Source organism: Prosopis cineraria, unplaced genomic scaffold (assembly GCF_029017545.1).
Source record: "Prosopis cineraria cultivar Desert tree isolate PC_DT_omini unplaced genomic scaffold, ASM2901754v1 PC3, whole genome shotgun sequence".
NCBI lineage: Eukaryota > Viridiplantae > Streptophyta > Magnoliopsida > Fabales > Fabaceae > Prosopis > Prosopis cineraria.
The window spans coordinates 32,090,178-32,111,401 of record NW_026555334.1 but is presented as its reverse complement, the minus strand read 5'-3'; the positions used below and the strand labels follow the sequence as shown (position 1 = coordinate 32,111,401).

The window sequence follows — 21,224 nt, the reverse complement described above, 5'->3', positions numbered from 1 at the left end:
TATATATTCAAATATAATGCCTAAAGAAATCATGAAAATAAATGTTATAAGCTATTTATAACTTATAAATTAAAGAATTCATTTGTTGGCAAGTTTTTTTATAAGATAAAATACTTACAATTAGTTTAATATAATTATAACTATTATCTTAAATTTAATTAGCTTAGAGAGGGATTGTGTGGGTTTGTGTGTGTGTGTGAAATGTTTAAAATCTCATGATTAACATGTCTTGATAGGACATTTTCTTCAAGTGGCCATATATTCTATTTTATCTAATGGGGTGTGTAATATAATAACTAAATTGTGTTTTTTCTTCAAGTCTATTTGTATCAAAGTGATCAACCCTCGCAAATTGCCAAGATTGCAAAACCAAATTATAAGGATATTATGTGAACTTGAAATGTATTTCTTACCTATATTTTTTGACATAATAGTTCAACTTACTATTCACTTAGTTTAGGAGGTAGAGATGTGTGGCCCAACTTATTTAAGATAGATGTACCCAATTAAATGTAACATAAAGATACTAAAAGGATATGTGAAAAATTGAAATGGACTTAAGGGTTGCATTGTTAAGAGGTACATAAATGAAAAGGTTGTTGAATTTTGTCAAAAGTACTTGAGAGATGGCAAATATGTTGGGATTTCAGTAGATAAACATATGGGAAGAGAAGATGGGAAAGGAATGAAAGAGGTCAAATTATTCACTATTTCAAGAAAAAACACTGGGAGCAGGCACACCTTTATGTGTTGCACAACTTTAAAGAAGTTGATGAGTATGTAGATGTAGATAAGCACAAATCTGACATTAGGAAAGATAATCTTAAAAGAAATGAAATTTGATATGAGAAAGAATATAATAAGCATTTCACAAGTTGGTTAAACAAGCATGTTTTTGACAAGTACAATTCTAATGATAATTTTGTTTCTAAAAGAATAAAATGGTTGGCTAGAGGTCCAAATATACAAGTTGTCTCTTATGATAGCTATTTAATCAATGGATACGCATTTTATGTTAAAGAGCTAGATGATCGAAGCACAATGCAAAATAGTAGTGTATCTCTTATAGCTGAAGTAATCCATATTTTTAGTGTGAAAAATAAAAATTTTATATATACATCAATGTCATATTTTGGAGTGATTGAACACATATGAGAGTTGGATTATTTTAAGTTGAAAGTCCCAATCTTTGGTTACAATTGGGTTAATTATAAAAGCGGCCTTCAAATTGATGCGTCATCTGGGTTCATACAGGTGAATTTTACAAAGGCATGAAAATAGGCTAAACAAGTGTTCTCAAAGACATCATCACTCATGGGATGACTCTAATTCCTACTACGGTGTGTATGTTATTTAGATTCAATTATATATGATTATAAATTTTAATTTATTGAAGTAATTAACTTTATTGTCTCATTATATTATTGAAGTATTATCCCAATTCATACTGTAAAGAATTCGGGGGATCGTCACATTAACGAAGTCATTGAGAAATGGTGTGAGTACAATTTTCAAATGTGTGCTAAAAATAAGTGACCTGTACATTTTTATTTTAGTTTTTAGAATAATTTTAATTTAGTATAGTAAACAACTTTGTTTTGTTTAGTAATATTTTGAGCAATTGTATAGGAAATAATTTTTTTATTTTAATAAAATTGTTAGTTTGCTATAATTGTTTTTAGTTTAGTATAATTTTGGATTAGACTAATCATTGTATTTGCATTGCACAGTTGCAGGAGGTTATAAGAAATGCAGTCTGTATATTTAAAAAAATTATAATATATTGAATGATTATTTCTACAACTGTCCAATAAATGACATATATTGGATAATTTTAATAAATAACTGTCCAATATATAGATTTTCTACTTACTCCAAACATCTAGTTTCAATATATATTGGATATTATAATATTGGATGGTTATTATAACTATCCAATATTTATTTTACCATTATATAATAGTATCATATTGGATAATTCATAATTGTACAATATAGACAAAAAATACTGTTCAAAATTAATTTTTTTATAGTAGTGTCCTCTTTAATTTAAAACTTCTGGGCTACTTGAATTTATCTTGAATGATTAAATGAGTGAAAATTCGGATAAAAGATAATGATTTGAATTAATGACACTAGATCATGTCTATGTACGTGTGGGGATGCGATTAGAATTTGGTTTAATTTGCAAGTCTCAACTCTCAATACAAAAACGGACTCTTAATAGGTACATTTTTTTTCCTTAATGTAAAGTAAAAGTTAGAGTGATTATTTTTTTTAAAATCTTACCCCTGTATATTTATTATTATTGAATTTACAGACAACAATTTATTATAATTATTGATTAAAAAATATAAAATTAAAAGGTTACATATCCTTTTAGCTATTTTAAGGATATATATATGTATGACCATGGTTTCTTCATAAACATGAATTGATTAACTTTGTGCTATATTAAAGACGAGATGGAGTATAATCTAAGAAAGAAGGAAAATTTAAACTTAGTATATATTATTAATTAATTTAATATTATTATTAAATAATAATAATAATTAAATGGACTAATTTGATTTGGTTGGATGAATGCTCTATGATGGGAATATAAATTATGAAAAAAATTTATATACTTAACTTTATATATTTTAGTTATATGTTTTTAATTAAATTAAAAAATGTATATCATTTATATATTATTTGTTATATAACAAACCCTAATTATTGATATTATTATTAATACATTAATATCTACTTGTTTTAATTTTATGAGATAAAAATACATTGATATATCTAAATGTTGTCGACTAAAAACTTTTAAAAGTAATACTTCTCCAATCTTATTTATAGAATAAAAAAAATTAATTTTAATCATATTTGTTAGAAACAGACTCCATTATTTTTTATATTTATATTTGTTTTTATTTTTATTAATTACATTATTAAAAATAATTATTTTTGTAGTAAATACATATTCTCACTCTGACAGGAGCCGGAGCTACAGCTACTTCCTTTGGGAGTTGGTGGGGTTGGTCAAGAAAACGTCAAAACATGGACTTTCCAGATTCCAGATACTAGTACCTTATTTCGAAATTTGATTTGAAAATTCGCACCTTTTTTTTCCTTGTGTTTCTCCGATCTCCGAAGCCTATTTTCCTCACCCCTGGCCAGACTTATGGACTTTCGTTCTGCTCCCATCTCTCAATTCATCTCAAAACTCCAAACCTCCTGGGTAAATTTTTCCAAGTTCTAGTCATTTGTTTTTATCCCAATGTTATCCGTTTTCTTCATCCTACCTGGTTTTTGATTATAGGCACTTTCATTATATTTGTAGTTGATTGCTAATCTAACTGAATTATTGCATCTTTCACACTTCGAGCTTCTTCTTCATAGACGGGTTTCGCTAATTATTCCGCGTCGTTTCTGAATCTGATGTTATCTGCAGACAACCTGCAGATACAGCAGGATCATGGCAAACGATTCCAGTTCTAACACTCAGAAGAAGCTTGTTAAAATCGATATTAGTTCTGATTCTGTATGCCCATGGTGCGTTGTTGGCAAAAAAAATCTGGACAAAGCCATTGCTTCTGCTCAGGACAAATACGACTTTGAGGTTTTACACTCTGACTTTGTCTCTGTGTGTGCGTGTTTGTGTGTGTCCATCAATATGCCTTGCTAATAAATGTTGTTAACTCAATGTTACAGATAAAATGGCATCCTTATCAACTCGACCCAGACGCCCCAAAAGAAGGTGTTGACAAGAGAGAGTATTACAGAAGAGAGTTCGCATCTGGATCAGAACAGATGGAAGCTCGGATGTCAGAGGTTCTTTTGCTTTTGTTTTTGTGGGCATAGTACCTTATTCGGTCACACATGTTAATTTGTTTCTATTTATTGTCTATTATTCACGTGAACTAGTCATTTTACCAATATCGTATTTGCAGGTTTTTGGGAAAGAAGGTCTGGAGTATAATATGTCTGGATTAACGTAAGCTGGAGAGTGGTTTAATTTAACATTTTTTCAATGGACAAGAAGTTTTTTTTTTTTTTGGGTTGAGATTCAGCTAACACTGTCATGACAGGGGAAACACTTTAGACGGCCGTAGGCTTATATACTTTGCAGGACAGCAGGGCTCTGAGAAGCAACATCGCCTTGTAGAAGAATTGTTTCTGGGCCTACTTCACACAGGGAAAGTACATTGGTGACAAGTAAGTACATCTGGTCCATGTCCCCTTTTTTCCTTTCAAGTATATGCTGTCATACTTTCAGGTACTACATTGTTTTTATTTTGATGGATGGTGGATTCATCTAAACATGTCTTCTTTATGGGTCACTGCTTCGGGAGAGAACTAATACTACAAACTGACTTCTTTAAAGCTTGTGTGCTGATGTTAAGTATGAAACTAGTTTGTGAAGATTGGCCTGCCTACAATCGCTATACATTGTGATTAAGAGTGGCTCAGGGCCGTATAAAGAAGTTTTGAGGCCTAAGGTGAAATTATTGGTAAAGCCTAGCATGTGTAACTGCTCATTAAAATATATATGCACACAAACACATATGCACTCATCATTTTTTACAAAATCAAATATTAAAGTTTTATAATATAGTAATTCTAACAAAATACTAATTAATTCAATAGAGAGATGAAACTTAGTGTTGATAAAGTGCTTCTACTCTATCCTATACGTTGGGATGGAATGTGAGTATTAACATTGATGTGGGGGTGGTAATAAATTCTTAACAAAAGATACAGTTAAGACCGATGATATTAATGATTAATGTGAAAAATCAATATAATTATATAATTTATAAAACAAGATTTAATAAAGCTTAAAGGTGTCACCTTACGGTTTAAAAACTATATACGGTTTTGATATTGATATTTGTCAATGTTTTAGGCTTTAGAATAAGATAAAAAAATGAAGAGTGAAACCGTGAGTTAGAACAAGCTAATGTAGTACAGATTAGTATATTATGGATCTTACTATTCTTTTTTTATGTAGATAATGGGCTCAGCTCAATAATTAATGTTATACTGAGATGGTTGAAGCTTTTTCAACAAGAAACACAATCAATACTTTTTGTTTTCTTTTATCTGCGATTAAGTATATAACAATACAAATATCAATTACACACATATATAATAGGGGTATTATGAAGAAAAAAATTTGGAGGCCTAAAGCAATTGTCTTACTTGTCTTGTGGCTTACACGGCTTCAGTGGCTCTACTCTTCTTTGAATATGATTCCTTGAAGGTACATTTGGATTGATGAGAACAGAGGAGACTATAAGGAAGGGGACTTTTAATTTAGACATTTCCACTCCTTGTCCTGTATCTGTCGTTTTCCTTAATCCCAACAAACCTTAAATGGTAGGCATAATCTTTCATTCATTTTGTCGCTTGGTTGTAGTGATTTTCTTCTGGAATGTGCCAAGAAGGTGAACTTAGAAGGGGCTGCTGAGTTTCTTCAAGACCCCAACAATGCGCTCAAGGAGGTACTTTTCATATAACATATGTAAAACAGGCTGATTCCTTCATGATGCATTTGGTTTCAAATGATTGCGTTTGCTATATATCGAGCTTCATGTAAATCACGTTAATTCGCACTTATAGATGCCGTCACCAAAACAAAACTTATAAATACTGCTGTTCGCTGTAAATATATATATATATATATATATATATTGATGATTGATGATTTTTCAAACTGCATAGTATTTGAATTTCTTATGCAGTTGTTTTAAACTCAACATGTTTTCTTTATAATAGTTGGCAGTTATACTAAAGCAAATGATATGACTGTTGTTTGTGATTGACTCTGACTAGGTTGAGCATGAGCTCAATGCACCCTCCGGAAACGTCAGAGGGGTTCCATTCTATGGGTGAGTGTATAAAATTCCATTTGCTTTTTCTGGGTTATTCAGTATTGATTCATTTAATTCTTTGACAGATTAACGGAAGTTGCAAAGTTAGTGGCGCTCAGCCCCCTGAGCTCAGTAGAGTGTGCCACATCTTCAAGTCTGTACAGTGATGCTGCTGGATAAAGATATATGAAACGCTGCAAAAACATTGCAATATTATACTGACGGCAAACTCTTGCAATTAAGATGATCAAGTGTTCTATTTTGGATCCCTCCATTTTTCTTGTATTGGTATTCGAAATTGAAACTGATAAATATTGTCTTGTATTAGTATGTACCATCAAGTGTTGGTGTTTCAGTCTCCCCTTACTGCATAAAATATTAATATTTAGGTGAAAGTTCCATATGCTATTATAAAAATATGAATATCAGATTTCTCTACAAAAACGCACACGTAATTCTTCCTACTTTTTCCACGTAATTAGACACTTTTTTGAATACGTTATAAGGTGTTTAACTGGTTTCCTGTTCAATTGGACTCCCAAGAAAATTTAGGACATTTTCAAAAATGGATCCTATGATTTTAGATTTCTCATACATATATGGCCAAAATCAATATTAAATATATTATATAAAATTTATGCAAAAATAAAAGAGATCATTTATAGAAAATGGTTGAATTGGACTCCTTTTTTCTTTTTGGTGGACGAATGAGTAACGATCGGAGGATCGGAGAAGGCATTGAATATTCTAATTTGGATGGATCTTGTTTTACTGCATCTCCATATTTGCGTGCATTCCAGTTTTCCCGTCAGCGTGAACCATGGCCGAAGCTTATGCTTTCTGACTTTGTCTTTCTATCATCTTTCCAAATTAAAATTGAATAGATCAAACTATTACTCTTCATCTTCGATAATGAATTCTATGTGCGTTCTTCTGTCTCACTGATCTCCCAAAACTAGCAGCATTCTGGGTATACATTCAAGTTTAATCCCTTGTTTTGCATACGCTCTTCATGGGACTCAATTATAGGCACTTCTTATTTGTAGCTTTGAACTATTCTATCTGACATTGCGTATTTATCATCTTCCTCCTCGCTGAATCTAGTAATGTTTGTTTACTGAGACTGCAGATTTTACACAGCAGGACCATGCCTAACACCTCCAGATCCAACCCTGGGAAGAAGCTCGTTAAAATTGATATTAGTGCTGATACTGTATGCCCATGGTGCTTCTTTGGCAAGAGAAATCTAGATAAAGCCATTGATTCCTCTAAGGACAGATACAACTTCGAGGTTTTACGCTCTCTCTGTGCTTGTATGTGTTTGTCTTGTACCCAAACATCTCTGGCATATACGTTGCTCATTAAAATGATGGCTTCAAATTACAGATAAAATGGCATCCTTATCAACTTAACCCTGCTGCCCCTAAAGAAGGCGTTGACAAGAGAGAGTATTACAGGGGGAAATTTGGATCTCAATCAGAACAGATGGAAGCTCGGATGTCAGAGGTTTTTCTTTCTGAATCAAGTTCATTGCTTTATTGCTGTTACTACCCGTGTTTCTGATGAAATGAGTAGCAAGATATTATTCCAAATTGGTGTTTCCAGGTTTTTGGGAGCGTGGGCCTCCAATATAACATGTCTGGGCTGACGTAAGCTTGAGGGTGGTTTACCTTAATTTCTTCAACGGAAAATAAACATTTTCTGGAACTAAGAAACTCTTTTTCATCCACAGGGGAAACACATTGGACAGTCATCGGCTCATATATTTTGCAGGACTGCAGGGCTCAGACAAACAACATCATCTTGTTGAAGAATTGGGCCTTGGCTACTTCACACAGGGAAAACACATTGGTGACCAGTAAGTACTTTGGTGCATGTCACTGCTGGCTGACTTCTACAAAGATTGTGTGCTGTATGTATAGGATCAGTATCCAAGAGTGACGTGGGAGATGGATGCTCAGTGTGAATATGAAACTAATCTTATTTACATGTTGTAGAAGGTTGTATTACTCATGAGACATGAACAATGCAACTTTATATCGACACATGTGATGCTTTTGGATTCACTGGTAGTAAAATATATTTGCAATCTTTACATAATGATATTTGTCTTTGAATCTGGTTTCGTAAGCGACAGGCATAATTGTGATTTGGTTGCAGTAATTTTCTTTTGGAATGTGCTGAGAAGGTTGGGTTGGAAGGGGCAGCAGAGTTTCTTCGAGAACCCAACAATGGCCTCAGGGAGGTATTTTTCACTCACATATATGAATACTCCTTCCTGCAGCATTTTGGTTTCAAATGGTTGCTTGAATTTACTGCTCTCCGTTGAATTTAAATGGATGTGTATTCTTCATGCTTGCCTTGAAACTGTTTAGTTGTCAGGCAATTAAACAGGTTTAATAGCACTGAGTTTGCTTTTTATGACTCTCACCAGGTTCAGGATGAGCTTAACAGAGGAAACGTCAGAGGGGTTCCATATTATGTGGTGAGTGGATTAAATTGGAGTTAGTATTAATTATTGCTTAAAATGTTTCAATTTCAGAATGTGCTCAGAACCCATCAAGCATATTGATTCATTCAATGAACTGGCAGATTAATGGAAGTCGCAAAATTGATGGTGCTCAGCCCCCAGAGGTGTTCGTGAAAGCTTTTGAATTTGAGGGGTGAAGTTTATCGCATCTCCAAGTTTATGCTTCTGAGTTCTGATGAAAGTCTCCATCTTTATTGCATCTTAAAGTTTTTTGTATCTATGATCATTCCCCAACTCCCTGATTAGAGAAGATAAATGATAAAAGATAATAAGCCACTCCATCTTTTTGATCGTTTTTGTATGTGTCTTTTAATTCTTCAGTAAATGTATGATTTTTCTGTTTCTATTGGGGGAAAAAAAGTGATGCTTCCGTGTAAGGTGGAAGGCCATATTAATATGTACCAAAATAAATAATGCGACGTCTTTTTTATGCCCCATCTCACTTGTCTACGTGTATTCCTAATACAGTAATAATAAACTGAACGACGTTGGCTCTGCTATTTAACTCCAAACCGCAGTTCTTGACATCTCATTGTTAAGCTTCGGTTCGCTTTATCTATAAGATATAGTGATTGCCATTAGTGTACATGAAACAGACTCACCATATCATGGTAAAACGCAAACGTATGGCAGTTTGACCAGGAAAACAGTTTAGAAGGTCAAAACATGTAATTAAGAACAATGTTTTTCCCTCTTTTCAGTGAAGTACGATTTTGAGACAATCTTAATTGTTTTGAGAAGAAAAATTGTACACAAAGGCCAGTGTCTATGCTTCATTATAAACTAAGGAATGAAGGTTGAAAGAGAATTTGATCACATTTAGAACTTAAAATGACATTAGCCTCTCCCCAGCGTCACCAATTCTAGCGATGGGACAGAGCGTTGCGCACACAGCTCATGTATAGATGGATCGCAGCCACTTCAATTTATGGGTGGTCTTGTTCAAACTTAACGTCTCAAAATAATTACAAAATTATTTATACAACTTTTAAGAAATATATATATATATATATATATACATACACATAGATATATCCGTTTAATCTCATTTAAATATTCAATTTTAAATTTCAACTGCAATTTATTTTAAAATTTAATAACCACTGTTAAAATCTTGAAAATATTTTATTCAAAAACTTGCTGACATAATTATATATAAATGAAATTATTGACCCAGAAAAAATATAATTTATTGTTTGACTCGGTGCATACTAGCAGGATGCAATAAACCAACCAAATAACAAACAATGCAATCTACTTAGAGCGAATAGATTAAGTGCGTATTTCGATAACATTTTAATCGATTATTTGAGTGAAAAAATTAATTTTGCCAAACTTATTCAAACACCCATTTATTTAAAAAATTAATTTTTACCAGAAAAATCAATTTATTCTCAAAGCTTCTTGACTCAGCTTCTGCGTTCAAATTATTCAAGAAATATGCAAAAATTACAAAAGCGGCCCAAAAAATTATAAAAAAAATATAAACTTAAAACTGAAATCAAAATCTCTTTTCTTCTTTTTTTTTAAACAAAATTTAAATTTAAAATCCTTAAAAAAGTTACGAATATAATTCCTATTAACCCTCACCCTCCACTTAACACTTACTATAAATTAATTTAAATAAAATATTAATTAATAAAAAAATTAATTTAATTTAAAATTGAAGATCATTACAAAAAATTTAATTAAAAACTTCACATCATTTATTATATTATTACATTTGTTATGTTATCAAAATTTCTGAACAATACTTAACATCTTTATCAAATATTACTCATATTCATATTATCATTAAGTATTAATTTAAATATTATCATTTTCATTAATTATTGTAAAATTAACATTTAATATTTAAAAATTAAATAATTCCTTAATTTAAAATTAAATATTTCTTTTATTAAATTTATTCAAACTAAAATATATTGAGCTATTCATTTAAGTAAATTAAAACTGTTAATATTATTATAATTTCAATTTTTATAATCAATCAGATAAATAATTTAAATAATATATATTTTACTTTTTAAATAAAATTTAAAAAATTTAATAATATTAGATACAAATTTATCAATAATTTAATTTTAAAAAACAATGTCTTTTATGATAATTTATACAGTTAAGATTGATTCTAAATAAATTATCCAAACATATTCAATTATGTTAAAATAATATCCAAACAAATTACATTATAAAATAGCCAATTATAATTAAAATCTATCACTTAATTAATTATTTCATAATCTATTATATCCAATTGAAATCCAAACGAACACTAATTCTAATCTTTGGCCACCGAACTCATCTTAAAAGTATGATAGGCCTGAAACTCAGAAGCATGTTACCACAAAAACACAGAAATCATTAAAAACCATCACCACCGAACTCATCTAACGTCAACCAACGAAAGAATTAAAAACCGTCACCGAACTCATCTTAAAAGTATGATAGGCCTGAAACTCGTAAGCATGTTACCACAAAGACCCAGAAATAAGTACATTTCTGCTGCAAAGGCTAAACTCTTGAAAGCATCACGAAGTTTAGATCTCAAATTGCATTTTCCTTTTCCAAATTTGGACAGAAGGGGAAGGAATGAAATGTAAAAACATCTCAAGATGAGATTCAACGTACAGAGATGGTAAAGAAAACTCGTATACTCACACTGTACATGACAATCACTGCGATATTCACAATGTCTACTTTCCTCCGCAACAGGCTTCATCCACATCACAATCTTTTATGTTCAAAATTAAGTTGTTTCATCGAATACCATCACCTACACCAACGCCGAAACACGATTAAATAACCAGTCCATCACAGATCATTCAACCATTGACATGGTTCTAGTGTAGTACTTAAGCTCACGTATCAGGAAAATGTTCAACCATATATCCTCTCAAGCCAGGCTGGGCTCAAATATTAGTTTGATCGATACAAAATAATATAATAAACCATAAAAGATTGTATGGGTAGTGTAAATATATAATACAGAAATATGTATATGCAAATTCACACGCATAAAATTGCATAATTGAAAATGGCGAGCCAAACGAATTGTAGCAGATTGAGCACCCATTTTTCGTTAGTTCAACTTTTCAACTTCACCCTCACCTCTCAACTCTCTGAACTGGCCCGTCATGGATTTAATTGTAGACCTAGAAACTTTCCTATAAGCACTCCCAAAAAGAATAAATTTGGGACTTTGACTATCTTATTCTAATACTATTCAGGAACAAGACTTTATAAAAAGGAAACTACTTATTCAAGCATGCTACCAGTAACAGGTAGACTGCCTAGTATTATTCGTGTTGTAGGTAGCGTTGGCAACATGAACGGACTTGACCTAGTAAGCCAACTAATTGAAGCATTCTGAGTCGTCAGAATGCTGCAAATTACTGTTTACTACATAAATTGCATGCCGCAATTCAAACTGACGATGCCAACACACAAACAATTCAACCAACAATCAGTCACTGCACTCCCAAATTGAGACAAACCACGCACTATGAATCATGTTTTGGATAATTTTCACAACTACCACGATAAGAACAGGCAGTAAACAAAAATTTCAAATGCTAATGCAAATTAACTTGATAGTTCTGAACACAGTCGATAACAGAGCTTGGCAATCTAATTCTTCCTAAATCTGCAAGAATTCTAATTTTGAGAACAAACCATAGAAAAACTGACAAGATATACCCACGTACAAGCAAAAGCCATCATCTACATTGAATGCAATATGAAAATCACTAAATTGGCCTCAATCCTATAAGCTTCCCAACTAATTCACAAGCAAATCCTTGCATTCAACTCTAATAAAGTAGTAGAGGCAGTTATAAGAAGCTGATGGTGAGTGGCAACAAAATAGATCGGATAGAGTGTGATAGTGTAGGATCCTAAGTAAACAATTACGGTGTCCAGACAGCCTTCAGATTCCTTGCATTTTTCTGCCTAGAAAACAAGAGATCATAGGCAGCTGAATAACAAACATGCTCAGTAATTACAATTATCAAGCTTCACAGAAAACTTCAGCACCCAATATGCTGATTGGTGATGAATTGACAACCATTTCAGTCAGAAAGAAATCAAAAATTATAATAAAGAGGAAAAACTACCTTCCCACAGACTGGACAGCTTTCACTTCTCTCCATCCACTCGTAAATGCAACTAAGATGAAAATGATGACTGCACTTTGTCAATATCCTTGGGTTCTCTTCAGTATACTCTATGAACAAAAATTAACGGTATAAACACGAAGCACCATAAAAGGTTCTCTTACCTTCATGCTGCATTTCGCACAATCAACAGACAGATTATGCATAAACAAGCCCAACTCCAGTTGTATAATGAAAAGTGAAGATTAAAAGACATTTCTACCTTCAAGACAAGTTGGGCAAACATCCTCCTCTTCGGATGATGCATAAACAAGCCCAGCTCCAGTTGCATATTTTGCTGATGAGAACCTTACTGAGGACTTAGATCTGTATTCCTTTGATGCATCTTCACAGGAAGATCCATTCCATTTGCCTCCAGAATTTAAGGATTCTTGATCCCCGTCTACGTCACCTCTTAGAGGTTCTGACTCTTCATTCAAATGACTAGAACCTTTGTCATGCCTTGAAACAAATAAATCACGTGAGCGGAAATGCCTAGGGTCTACATCATAAGGCAAGGGCCTTGGAGGAGAATGGTACATGTCAGATAGTGAATTATCAAGTGATGCTGCCGAAGCCATAGATGCTGCCCCCTGTATGGATGAAGGTAGTGAATGGACGTCGCCTCTGTGGAATATTGCTGAATACTGAAATTTGATACAACAGGAATCAGGTTATGTTTATATCATCAACTAGAGCACTCATCAATAACAGAACACATCATACAGAACAGTTATTGTAGGGCTTAAATATTCTACAAACGGCACATCAAGTAAATTAGATTAACGGATGCCAAAAAAAAAAAAAAATCTTCACTTTTACCATGTAATAGGAAATTACAAATTGCTCCCATCTGATTTTGTTTGTGGTGTTAAGATGACAAACTTGTCTCTCCAAATATTGGTGTGCAGGTAACTCATTTTAAGGTCACTTAAAAATTGTAACACTCACATAAACAGCCCTAAATATTGGAGGATCAGGAGGCATACATATGACACTCAAGGTATAAAAGACCAGAACACTGAAGATGAAAATGTGATCAATACCCCAGAAAAGTACTTCAGTTAAGTGTAAGAAAGATTAAAGGAAGCAAATGTAAATCTTTATTTAGAAAAACCACATGCAAGAACCAGAAATTACAATATTTATAAATGCCACTCCATAAGCACAGAATTACTATGAAAGCAATATCTCAAGTCATGAGGGAAGGCATTGGGATCAAATTATGGCCAGTTATAGCCAAAAGAAAAAGAATGAAGGATTACATATACACCTTCGCAAAACCTCAGGCTAGGACTGAAATTACAATAAACCAGTATGCTGCTCCACAAGCAAAGAGTTACACATAAATAGCAATGTCTCAAGTCATAAGGGAAGGCATCAAAATCAAATTATGGACAAATAACAAATAATATAGATGACAGAAGGTATTAGAAAAGGTGAGAAGGGGCAACAGCATACCGCATTCATAAAGTTCTGTAGGAAGCAATTGAGACACACACAATTCCTATACACAGAACTATTTCTATTTACATAATCTTCAAATTCATCAGCACTCAAGCAACAACAAACAGAACCCATTATGCCAGCTTCTATCTCTCTTTAGCTTAAAATATTTCCCTCTTAAACTGATCAGCTAAAATAGATGGTGCAACATTCAAGTGTTGAGAAAAAGAGCCTCCAACAGCATAAGCTGTGCTTTGATCAATAAACGAGAGAGGATTCTAAGCTCGCAGAAGTCCAGCTGCCTCCGCAAACCAGCACCCTCCCTCTTTGATTCAGACGCCCCTGCAAAAAGAATAATCAGCTTACACTTGTCTTTCTTACATGAAAAGTAAGACAGAATCTAATGAAAAACTCTAAAATAGGTGAGAAAAGCTGTCATTCAGGCGATTCATACTGCAGTAACTAGTATTTACTTCACAAGCATCAAATGCTGTTATCGAGCAATGCAACTACTGCCCATGCTCAAAAGCACTCCAAAGATTACCAATGGAAGATCAGGAGTGCAATATACGAATACGACATTAAAAGGGGGGAAACAACCAAGAAACTGATTTTTTTTTTTTTTTGCCGGGGGGGGGGGGAGGACAACATAACAAATTTAATTGCTTCCAGGAAAAGAATCAAGTTCTCTGCCACAAACCGACAATTTCGCCTTTACATTGTTCCTTCGAATCGAGAAAAAAAGGATCCTTTCCTTTAGTAGCGAGACACGCCGATGGATGAACTAACAAGAACATCATTGCTTTCCTATGGCAGATAATGATCGCTATTACCAACGACATGCCGACGGGCAATCAAGTTTAACCGATGAATTGGAAAAACTAAAAAACCTCAAATTAAGGGAGAAATCGCATTCAAATTGTCTAAGCGTATCAAAGAAGAAAATCGACCGAGAAAATTGACGAAAAAGAATACACCCACTCTTGAGTTTATCAAACCACAAGACAATCGGAGTGTTCAAATCCACTATCGGGCAAGAAAATCAAAACTGGGCGAGAGACGTGATATTAGAAAGAAAGAGGAAATACCTAAGCGAGACAGACAGAAAGAGAGCAGATTATTGGAGAGAGAGAGAGAGAATTAGATTGAATGGTGATCTTCCGTCAAGACAACGTCAGAGGAGACTGGAAGCCCGAAATTCGGTGGATTAGATGATTCGGAAATCTGATACTAAAAAGGATACAATCGTGGGACTTCGAGGCTACCCTCCTCATTTCTCCTCTTGCTTGCGAGAAGGAATCAAACCCCAACTCAACTAATAATTAAAAAAAAAGACTCACAGTCAGCCTCACTCCTGCTAATTCCGGCCCGAATCAGCAAGTCGCACCGCATGAATATATTGAAATTGAAATTTAAAAAAGCAAAAAAAAAAAAAATATATATATATATATATATTCTCTATTGTCATCTACGGAGGAGCCAGGTCCAATATACGGTCCTCCTTAACGTATTCATGACGATAAAGCCAAAGATAGTATTCACTAGGGTGCGCCGAGCGAAACAATGCGTCCTCCCGGACAGAATCTGTACCATACCATTAACTCTTTCTGTGCGCTAACGCGCGAGCTTCAGTTATGCTTATTCCTCAATTTTTATATAGTGAGGTAACAGCAAATCATGGCAGAAAAAGTAAACAAAAATGCCAAATATATGACATGCCATGTCCTGTTTTGCAGGTGTGCGTTTAATGTTTAGTTTGTCAAAAAAATTTATTTAATAAAAATTTATTTAATAAAAATTATTTATTTTAATAAAATTTATATTTAAATATATTTTGTTTAAAATTAATTTGATATATTAAAAATTATTTGAATTATAGTAGTAAAATATGCTTTTGAAAATATAATTATTAAAAAAGATATTGATTTATGATTATTTATAATTTTTATTATACAAATATAATATATTTAAAGTATTTAAAAAAATGTCCTAAAAATTTTAAATAACATAAAATTTAATCTATAATGCTAAAAACTTAATGTCCAGTTATTTATACTTTTTTAATTTGTAATTTGAAAAAATGTAATAAAAATTTTTATTACATAATAACGCTAAAAATTAAAATAATTAATTATTTAATTTATAATGCTAATAACTTTATACCTAATTATTATTATTAAAATGATAATTATATTTTTAATGAGTTAACTATTTTTTAAATAAAAAAATAAGAGATAAAACTTGAGGTGGTATGGTTAAATAACATTTTACTTTTTAAATTCAATTTTTAAAAGTTTTAAATAGTTATGTTTTTCAAATTCACTTTCAGTTACTGATTTGATGTGTTTTCTTATAAAATATTTTACCCAAACAACTTCTAACACCCTAAAAGTGAAATCTTACTTTTTGAATGTGAAAAGTAAGATTTTCAAATAGATCCATTTACCTCATTGTATTCTAGTATTATAATATTTCTTCTAATCATAATATAAGATATTTTCTATAAGCCTTACTTGATCTAAAATATAGGACATTGAGTAAGTTTTATAATTATTTTTCAACTATACTCCTAATTCATTTATTACTCTTTTTGAAAAAATAATTCATTAAAATTTTAATTGTCAATATTAACATACTTATATAGGATATTTAGTGAGGATAAAATTAAAATGATGTAAATTCTTTTAAAAAATTTAAGTTTCAACTAACATTTTTTTCAAAATTATGAATTAATAATCAATATTTTATATTATAATCCCAAGGGAGCATGTACATTCATGTTCAAAACAAATATGTGAACTTCAAAAGTTTATCTTGCAGCATGTAATATATAATGTGTAGCATGAAACAGAAAATACCAACAGTTCTAACGCATTGTACAGTTTAAATGTAAATAACTTTTTTTTAATTAGTTAAAGTAGTGTATTCACACACTTCTCTTTTGGTCAACGATGGTGCATTCATGTGGAAAACAACATACATAAAAATTCCCGAAATTACCTAACTTAGTAGGTGTGCCAAGAAACCAAAAATTGCCTCTCTTCTCTCTTTCTTTTTTTTTAACTATCAATTATCCCCATGCATTGCATGGTTTGTATAGAATTTTTCTTGCATAAAAAACTTTGTGAGTAAAAACTTGTAATATTTTCAATATAGCTCAGAACGATTTAATTTAATTTGTTGACAATTGAATAAGTGATCTTCAAATAGATGAAGTAATGTAACAAAATGTTTGAAGTGCTCGATTTGTGAGACTTAAGAGAACAAAATGTATTGTAGCAAGCTACCTTTATAACATGTTTTGATATCTCTATTGATGTTTTATTTTCTAAGGGGCTAGCCAAAGCTAGAGTGGGTTATAAGCTACAAAAAAAGTAATCAAGAAATCAGTGAGATAAACCCCTACTATAGTCAAGCAGCAACAAACGATCACATTCTCTAAGAGGATCAGGAAGTAAGAGCAACTCATTTGAATACTCATGAGCCATATGAACTAAAAAATTTGCACAAGATATGGCCTCACATGGGGCATAAAGAAGCTTAAGATCTCTATGATTAGAGATCAAATTTTATACTTCAAATATTTTCTCATAATATGGATGAGCAATATGGACTCCTTGATAAACATAGAGAATGGTCTCAAGTGAATCAGAATATATAATTGCCTATTTAGGGTTCAAGCTCAAGCTCAGTTGTGCGCCATACTTAATGGCTATAATTTCTACAATGGTAATTGGTAGATGGCCCAGATTACAAAGAAAGCCACTTAGCCACTTTCCTTCAGTGTAATATCCTCCTTCTTCTAATCCCATAATTAAAACCAAATCTCAAGTAATTAGGGAATGGGATTATAGTAAGTAACAAAATACCAAGTTTTCGATAATTAGCAAAATGGGGACCCCAAGTTTACAAAACTAAAGTCATTTTCAAGTCTTGCAATTAGACAAATTAGAGTTCACAATTATGCGGAAGCATGGGATCATTACATATATGAGTACATTTGTTTAAGAACTTGAAAAAAAAAAGAATTTTTGGAAAATTTTAAGGCATGCACCATAACTCGTTGAACATGTGTCACAGCGTGTTCGCCTTTGTGACATGCACCGCGGCCTGTGGCTCCATGCACTGTGGTGCAATTGCACAAATTTTGACAGTAAATTCTGCTGTTAATTTGACAACATTAGAGGCAACTTCCAACATGCCCCAAATCTCCATCTGACGTTCGATTAACCCGAACTAGGTATCTACAGAAAAATCTTTTTGAGCTCTAACTAATGACTTTAGTCTCAGACTCATTATTTCTAAAACAAAAATTAGACATAGTTTTCAAAACTTACACTTTTATAATAATTTTCACAAAAACCAATTGTCCAAACCAAATACAAAAGGCCGATGGCCACTGACACCAACTTGACTACATAAAAAGTCATTAAGACTAACTCATGCAATACATCATATCACACGAAATACTCACGGATCAAATTTTCATTACTCAACCTGATGGACCCTATGGCACGGGTGACATAGTATTAATGGCAACAAAGCTTAAGGATGGTAATCATGAGCATGGTGACATAGAAGGAGCCCAAAACTTCCAATCCAACGTACCTAAAGACCCATTACAACATATTGGAGGTCCAATGACAAGAGCCCGAACTAAAACCATGAAGCAAGCCTTGTTCAGTCTTGTGCAAGAAGTTCAAGAGCTTGGAGAGCATTAGGGCACTCCTCTCAAGCCCAAATGAGAGCATCTATACGTGTATAATGTATTTAAGATCTAAACTCATGAAGAGTCAAGCCTAAGAGATGCAGACCTTAGCCCAATGTAAGGAAGACTATAAGTTGAGCCTCTTGCAAGCAAGGAGGCATGAAACCCTAGTAAAGAAGTCAAGGGTGGCGTGATTTTAAATCCTTTATGATCCCTTGATTGTCTCCTAAATTATTTCCTATTTTAATGGTCCTTTGATTTGGTTTTCTATTTTAAGTCTAGTCAAAGGTTAGAATTAATTATAGTATTAATTTCTAAATTTTGTAATCCCATCATTTTAGGATCACATCTCCTAAATTATGTGGCTGAATATTTTATCATTATTTTATATTATTTCTCCTTTTAGTATTAGGAAATTAGGATTTTAATTCTAGGAAATATTTTTTTTCTATGAGCCTATATAAATTAGGCATGCTCCCTATTGTAAACAACACAGAAGTTGAATGAAATTATTCATTTTAGAGTTTATAACTCTTGTGAGCCTTAGTGCTTTGTGGTGACATCCCGTGTGAAAAACAGACGTGATCAAGAGCGTGATCAACTCTTGTGGTGTCTTCGAAGGTTGAGGTTACTAGAGGCAGGTGCTCTAGAGGATCTTCTCCTTGATCATTATCCTATTGTTTACTTCATACCTTTCTTTATTTCCGTCAAAAATTTCGTCCCTTTTTTGTTGTTGTTGTGTTTTTGTTGTTTCAGGGTTCTATTCCTAAACTAGCACGATTCTGCTTCCGCTTCCCCTATCGCAACCCCTTAAGTCTCAAAAACATACAAGGAGGAGTTTGCCACAATTTTCATCTAGTACTCCATAATTATCTCACAATATATTCTACTCTTACTTGCATTAGTATTTTACTCCTATCACAACAATAGATATTATCAACTTATTCCCTAAGGCCCAAAATACACTTACAATTTACAATTCACATAATACAAGTAAGGATCAAATGAAAATTCCTAATTGGCAATTGAAATTGTCATACACATATAATTACTCAAAATAAAGAGGTCTATTACAATCAGATTGCGGTCCTAAACCTCTGGGCATTTTCCTCTGCCCACACCTTTTGAGTTATTCTTTGTAATATTGAAGATAGTAGGGTAAGTACAATCATTCAGTAACCAAGGTCCGATTAACCCATATTAATGCATGTGAATTAGTTTAAATGCAAGTGACAATTAATGTCAATGCTTTAACCTATGTAAAACATTTGAATATAGATATTCACAATTCCACACACAAAATAGAATTTATTTAAGAAACAATGTTTTTTAGCACTTTTCATATAAAGAGAGTTAGTCACAAAAATTATTGCAAATACATTAAAAAAAATTAAGATTCAGCTCATGATATCATCATTAGGGACACAATATACAATCAGGTGTTGTTACTCATTATATGCATGATCACACCACCTTTACATCCTCTTTATTCCTCTGATATAAAACTGTGGGCTATAACACAATAGCATAGTTTATATTCCATGACTTCCCTAGTCTAAACATTTGTGAGGGGATTTAGTTAAGGCATACCTAACTCACTTATGAAATACAATTTTCCTCATTTCTCACACTATAGGGTGTCATATACCCTAGACTAACCTCCTCATTGAACCGATGGATAGCTAGCTAAGTTCGAGTTCCTCATTGAATTAGTGGGACAATCTCTCGTTGAATAAGTGGGACAATATGAATATAATCATTCTGGCAAGCCATCACTCAGATAAGAGTCCTACCACATGAATTTTATCATCTACTCCTCTTCTTAAGTGAACTCTCGCCTCTCAAGATCATGCAATGCACATTCATACTATAATTCACACTTTATATTCATAGAATTTATACTACCAATTTTATTGAACTTCATCATTACATAAATCATTGGACTTCTTGAACTATTTTCATAGAACTTCAAACTAAATAAGTCATTGAACTCTAATCTCTCAATTATTGTACTTCACACTTTCAAAATCATTAAACTCTATAATTTTAAACATCATGAAACTTCTCATATGCAAAGATTCATGTTACTTCTCAAATCACAAAATCATTAAACTCTCAATAAACGTAATATGAAAATCTACCGATATTGTTCTCAAAGAGTTTCATAACACAAGACATAAAACTCACAAATTCGATCTAGTGGATTTTTCTAGTAAGTTAAGCCATATTTGCATTTCATTTTAATTTACACATTTCAATGATCAATCATAAATCTATAAACTAATAAACACACAAGAGCATAAGACAAAATTCCCTCGGTTACCTCAACCTTTGAGAGGTCAAAAGTTTCACCCCTCAATTACTCACTCCCAAGGCTTCCAAGAATCTTGAATAGTGCCAATGGTAGTTACTCTACAAGCACAAGCATTACCATGCAAAGCATCAATATTCATATTTGAGCTATTTTTACTAATACTTCATCATTTCTTAATACTCAAGATTTATTCTTAACTCATGTAAAAGTA

At 32.4% G+C, this 21,224-nt stretch overlaps 2 protein-coding genes and 1 pseudogene across 5 annotated transcripts; 2 read left to right on the top strand and 1 right to left on the bottom strand.

Moving 5' to 3' along the window:
• The first annotated feature begins 3,062 nt into the window (after window positions 1-3,062).
• Window positions 3,063-6,256, top strand: LOC129305098 (uncharacterized; annotated as a pseudogene).
• LOC129305099 (uncharacterized) lies at window positions 6,023-8,816 on the top strand. Of its 3 annotated transcripts, none has more exons than XM_054945018.1 (8): window positions 6,023-6,149; window positions 6,991-7,152; window positions 7,248-7,367; window positions 7,467-7,510; window positions 7,594-7,719; window positions 8,022-8,106; window positions 8,296-8,346; window positions 8,454-8,816. In XM_054945018.1, the coding sequence occupies exons 1-8, from the start codon at window positions 6,105-6,107 to the stop codon at window positions 8,526-8,528; spliced, it is 708 nt and encodes a 235-aa protein (XP_054800993.1). In that variant the 5' UTR covers window positions 6,023-6,104; the 3' UTR covers window positions 8,529-8,816. The 3 variants fall into 3 exon arrangements, with proteins under 3 accessions (XP_054800993.1, XP_054800995.1, XP_054800994.1); XM_054945020.1 differs by lacking the exon at window positions 6,023-6,149 and adding an exon at window positions 6,580-6,831 and having other exon boundaries at window positions 7,002-7,152; XM_054945019.1 differs by lacking the exon at window positions 6,023-6,149 and adding an exon at window positions 6,580-6,831.
• A 2,025-nt stretch (window positions 8,817-10,841) lies between these two features.
• LOC129306096 (E3 ubiquitin-protein ligase At3g02290-like) lies at window positions 10,842-15,372 on the bottom strand. 2 transcript variants are annotated; one of them, XM_054946452.1, is made up of 6 exons: window positions 15,080-15,372; window positions 14,007-14,333; window positions 13,086-13,192; window positions 12,769-13,007; window positions 12,507-12,616; window positions 10,842-11,167 (listed from the first exon to the last, which is right to left on the bottom strand). In XM_054946452.1, exons 2-6 carry the CDS (start codon window positions 14,124-14,126, stop codon window positions 11,141-11,143), a joined length of 603 nt encoding a protein of 200 aa, XP_054802427.1. In that variant the 5' UTR covers window positions 14,127-14,333; window positions 15,080-15,372; the 3' UTR covers window positions 10,842-11,140. The 2 variants fall into 2 exon arrangements, with proteins under 2 accessions (XP_054802427.1, XP_054802426.1); XM_054946451.1 differs by having other exon boundaries at window positions 12,769-13,192; window positions 15,080-15,369.
• Between the last annotated feature and the right edge of the window lie 5,852 nt (window positions 15,373-21,224).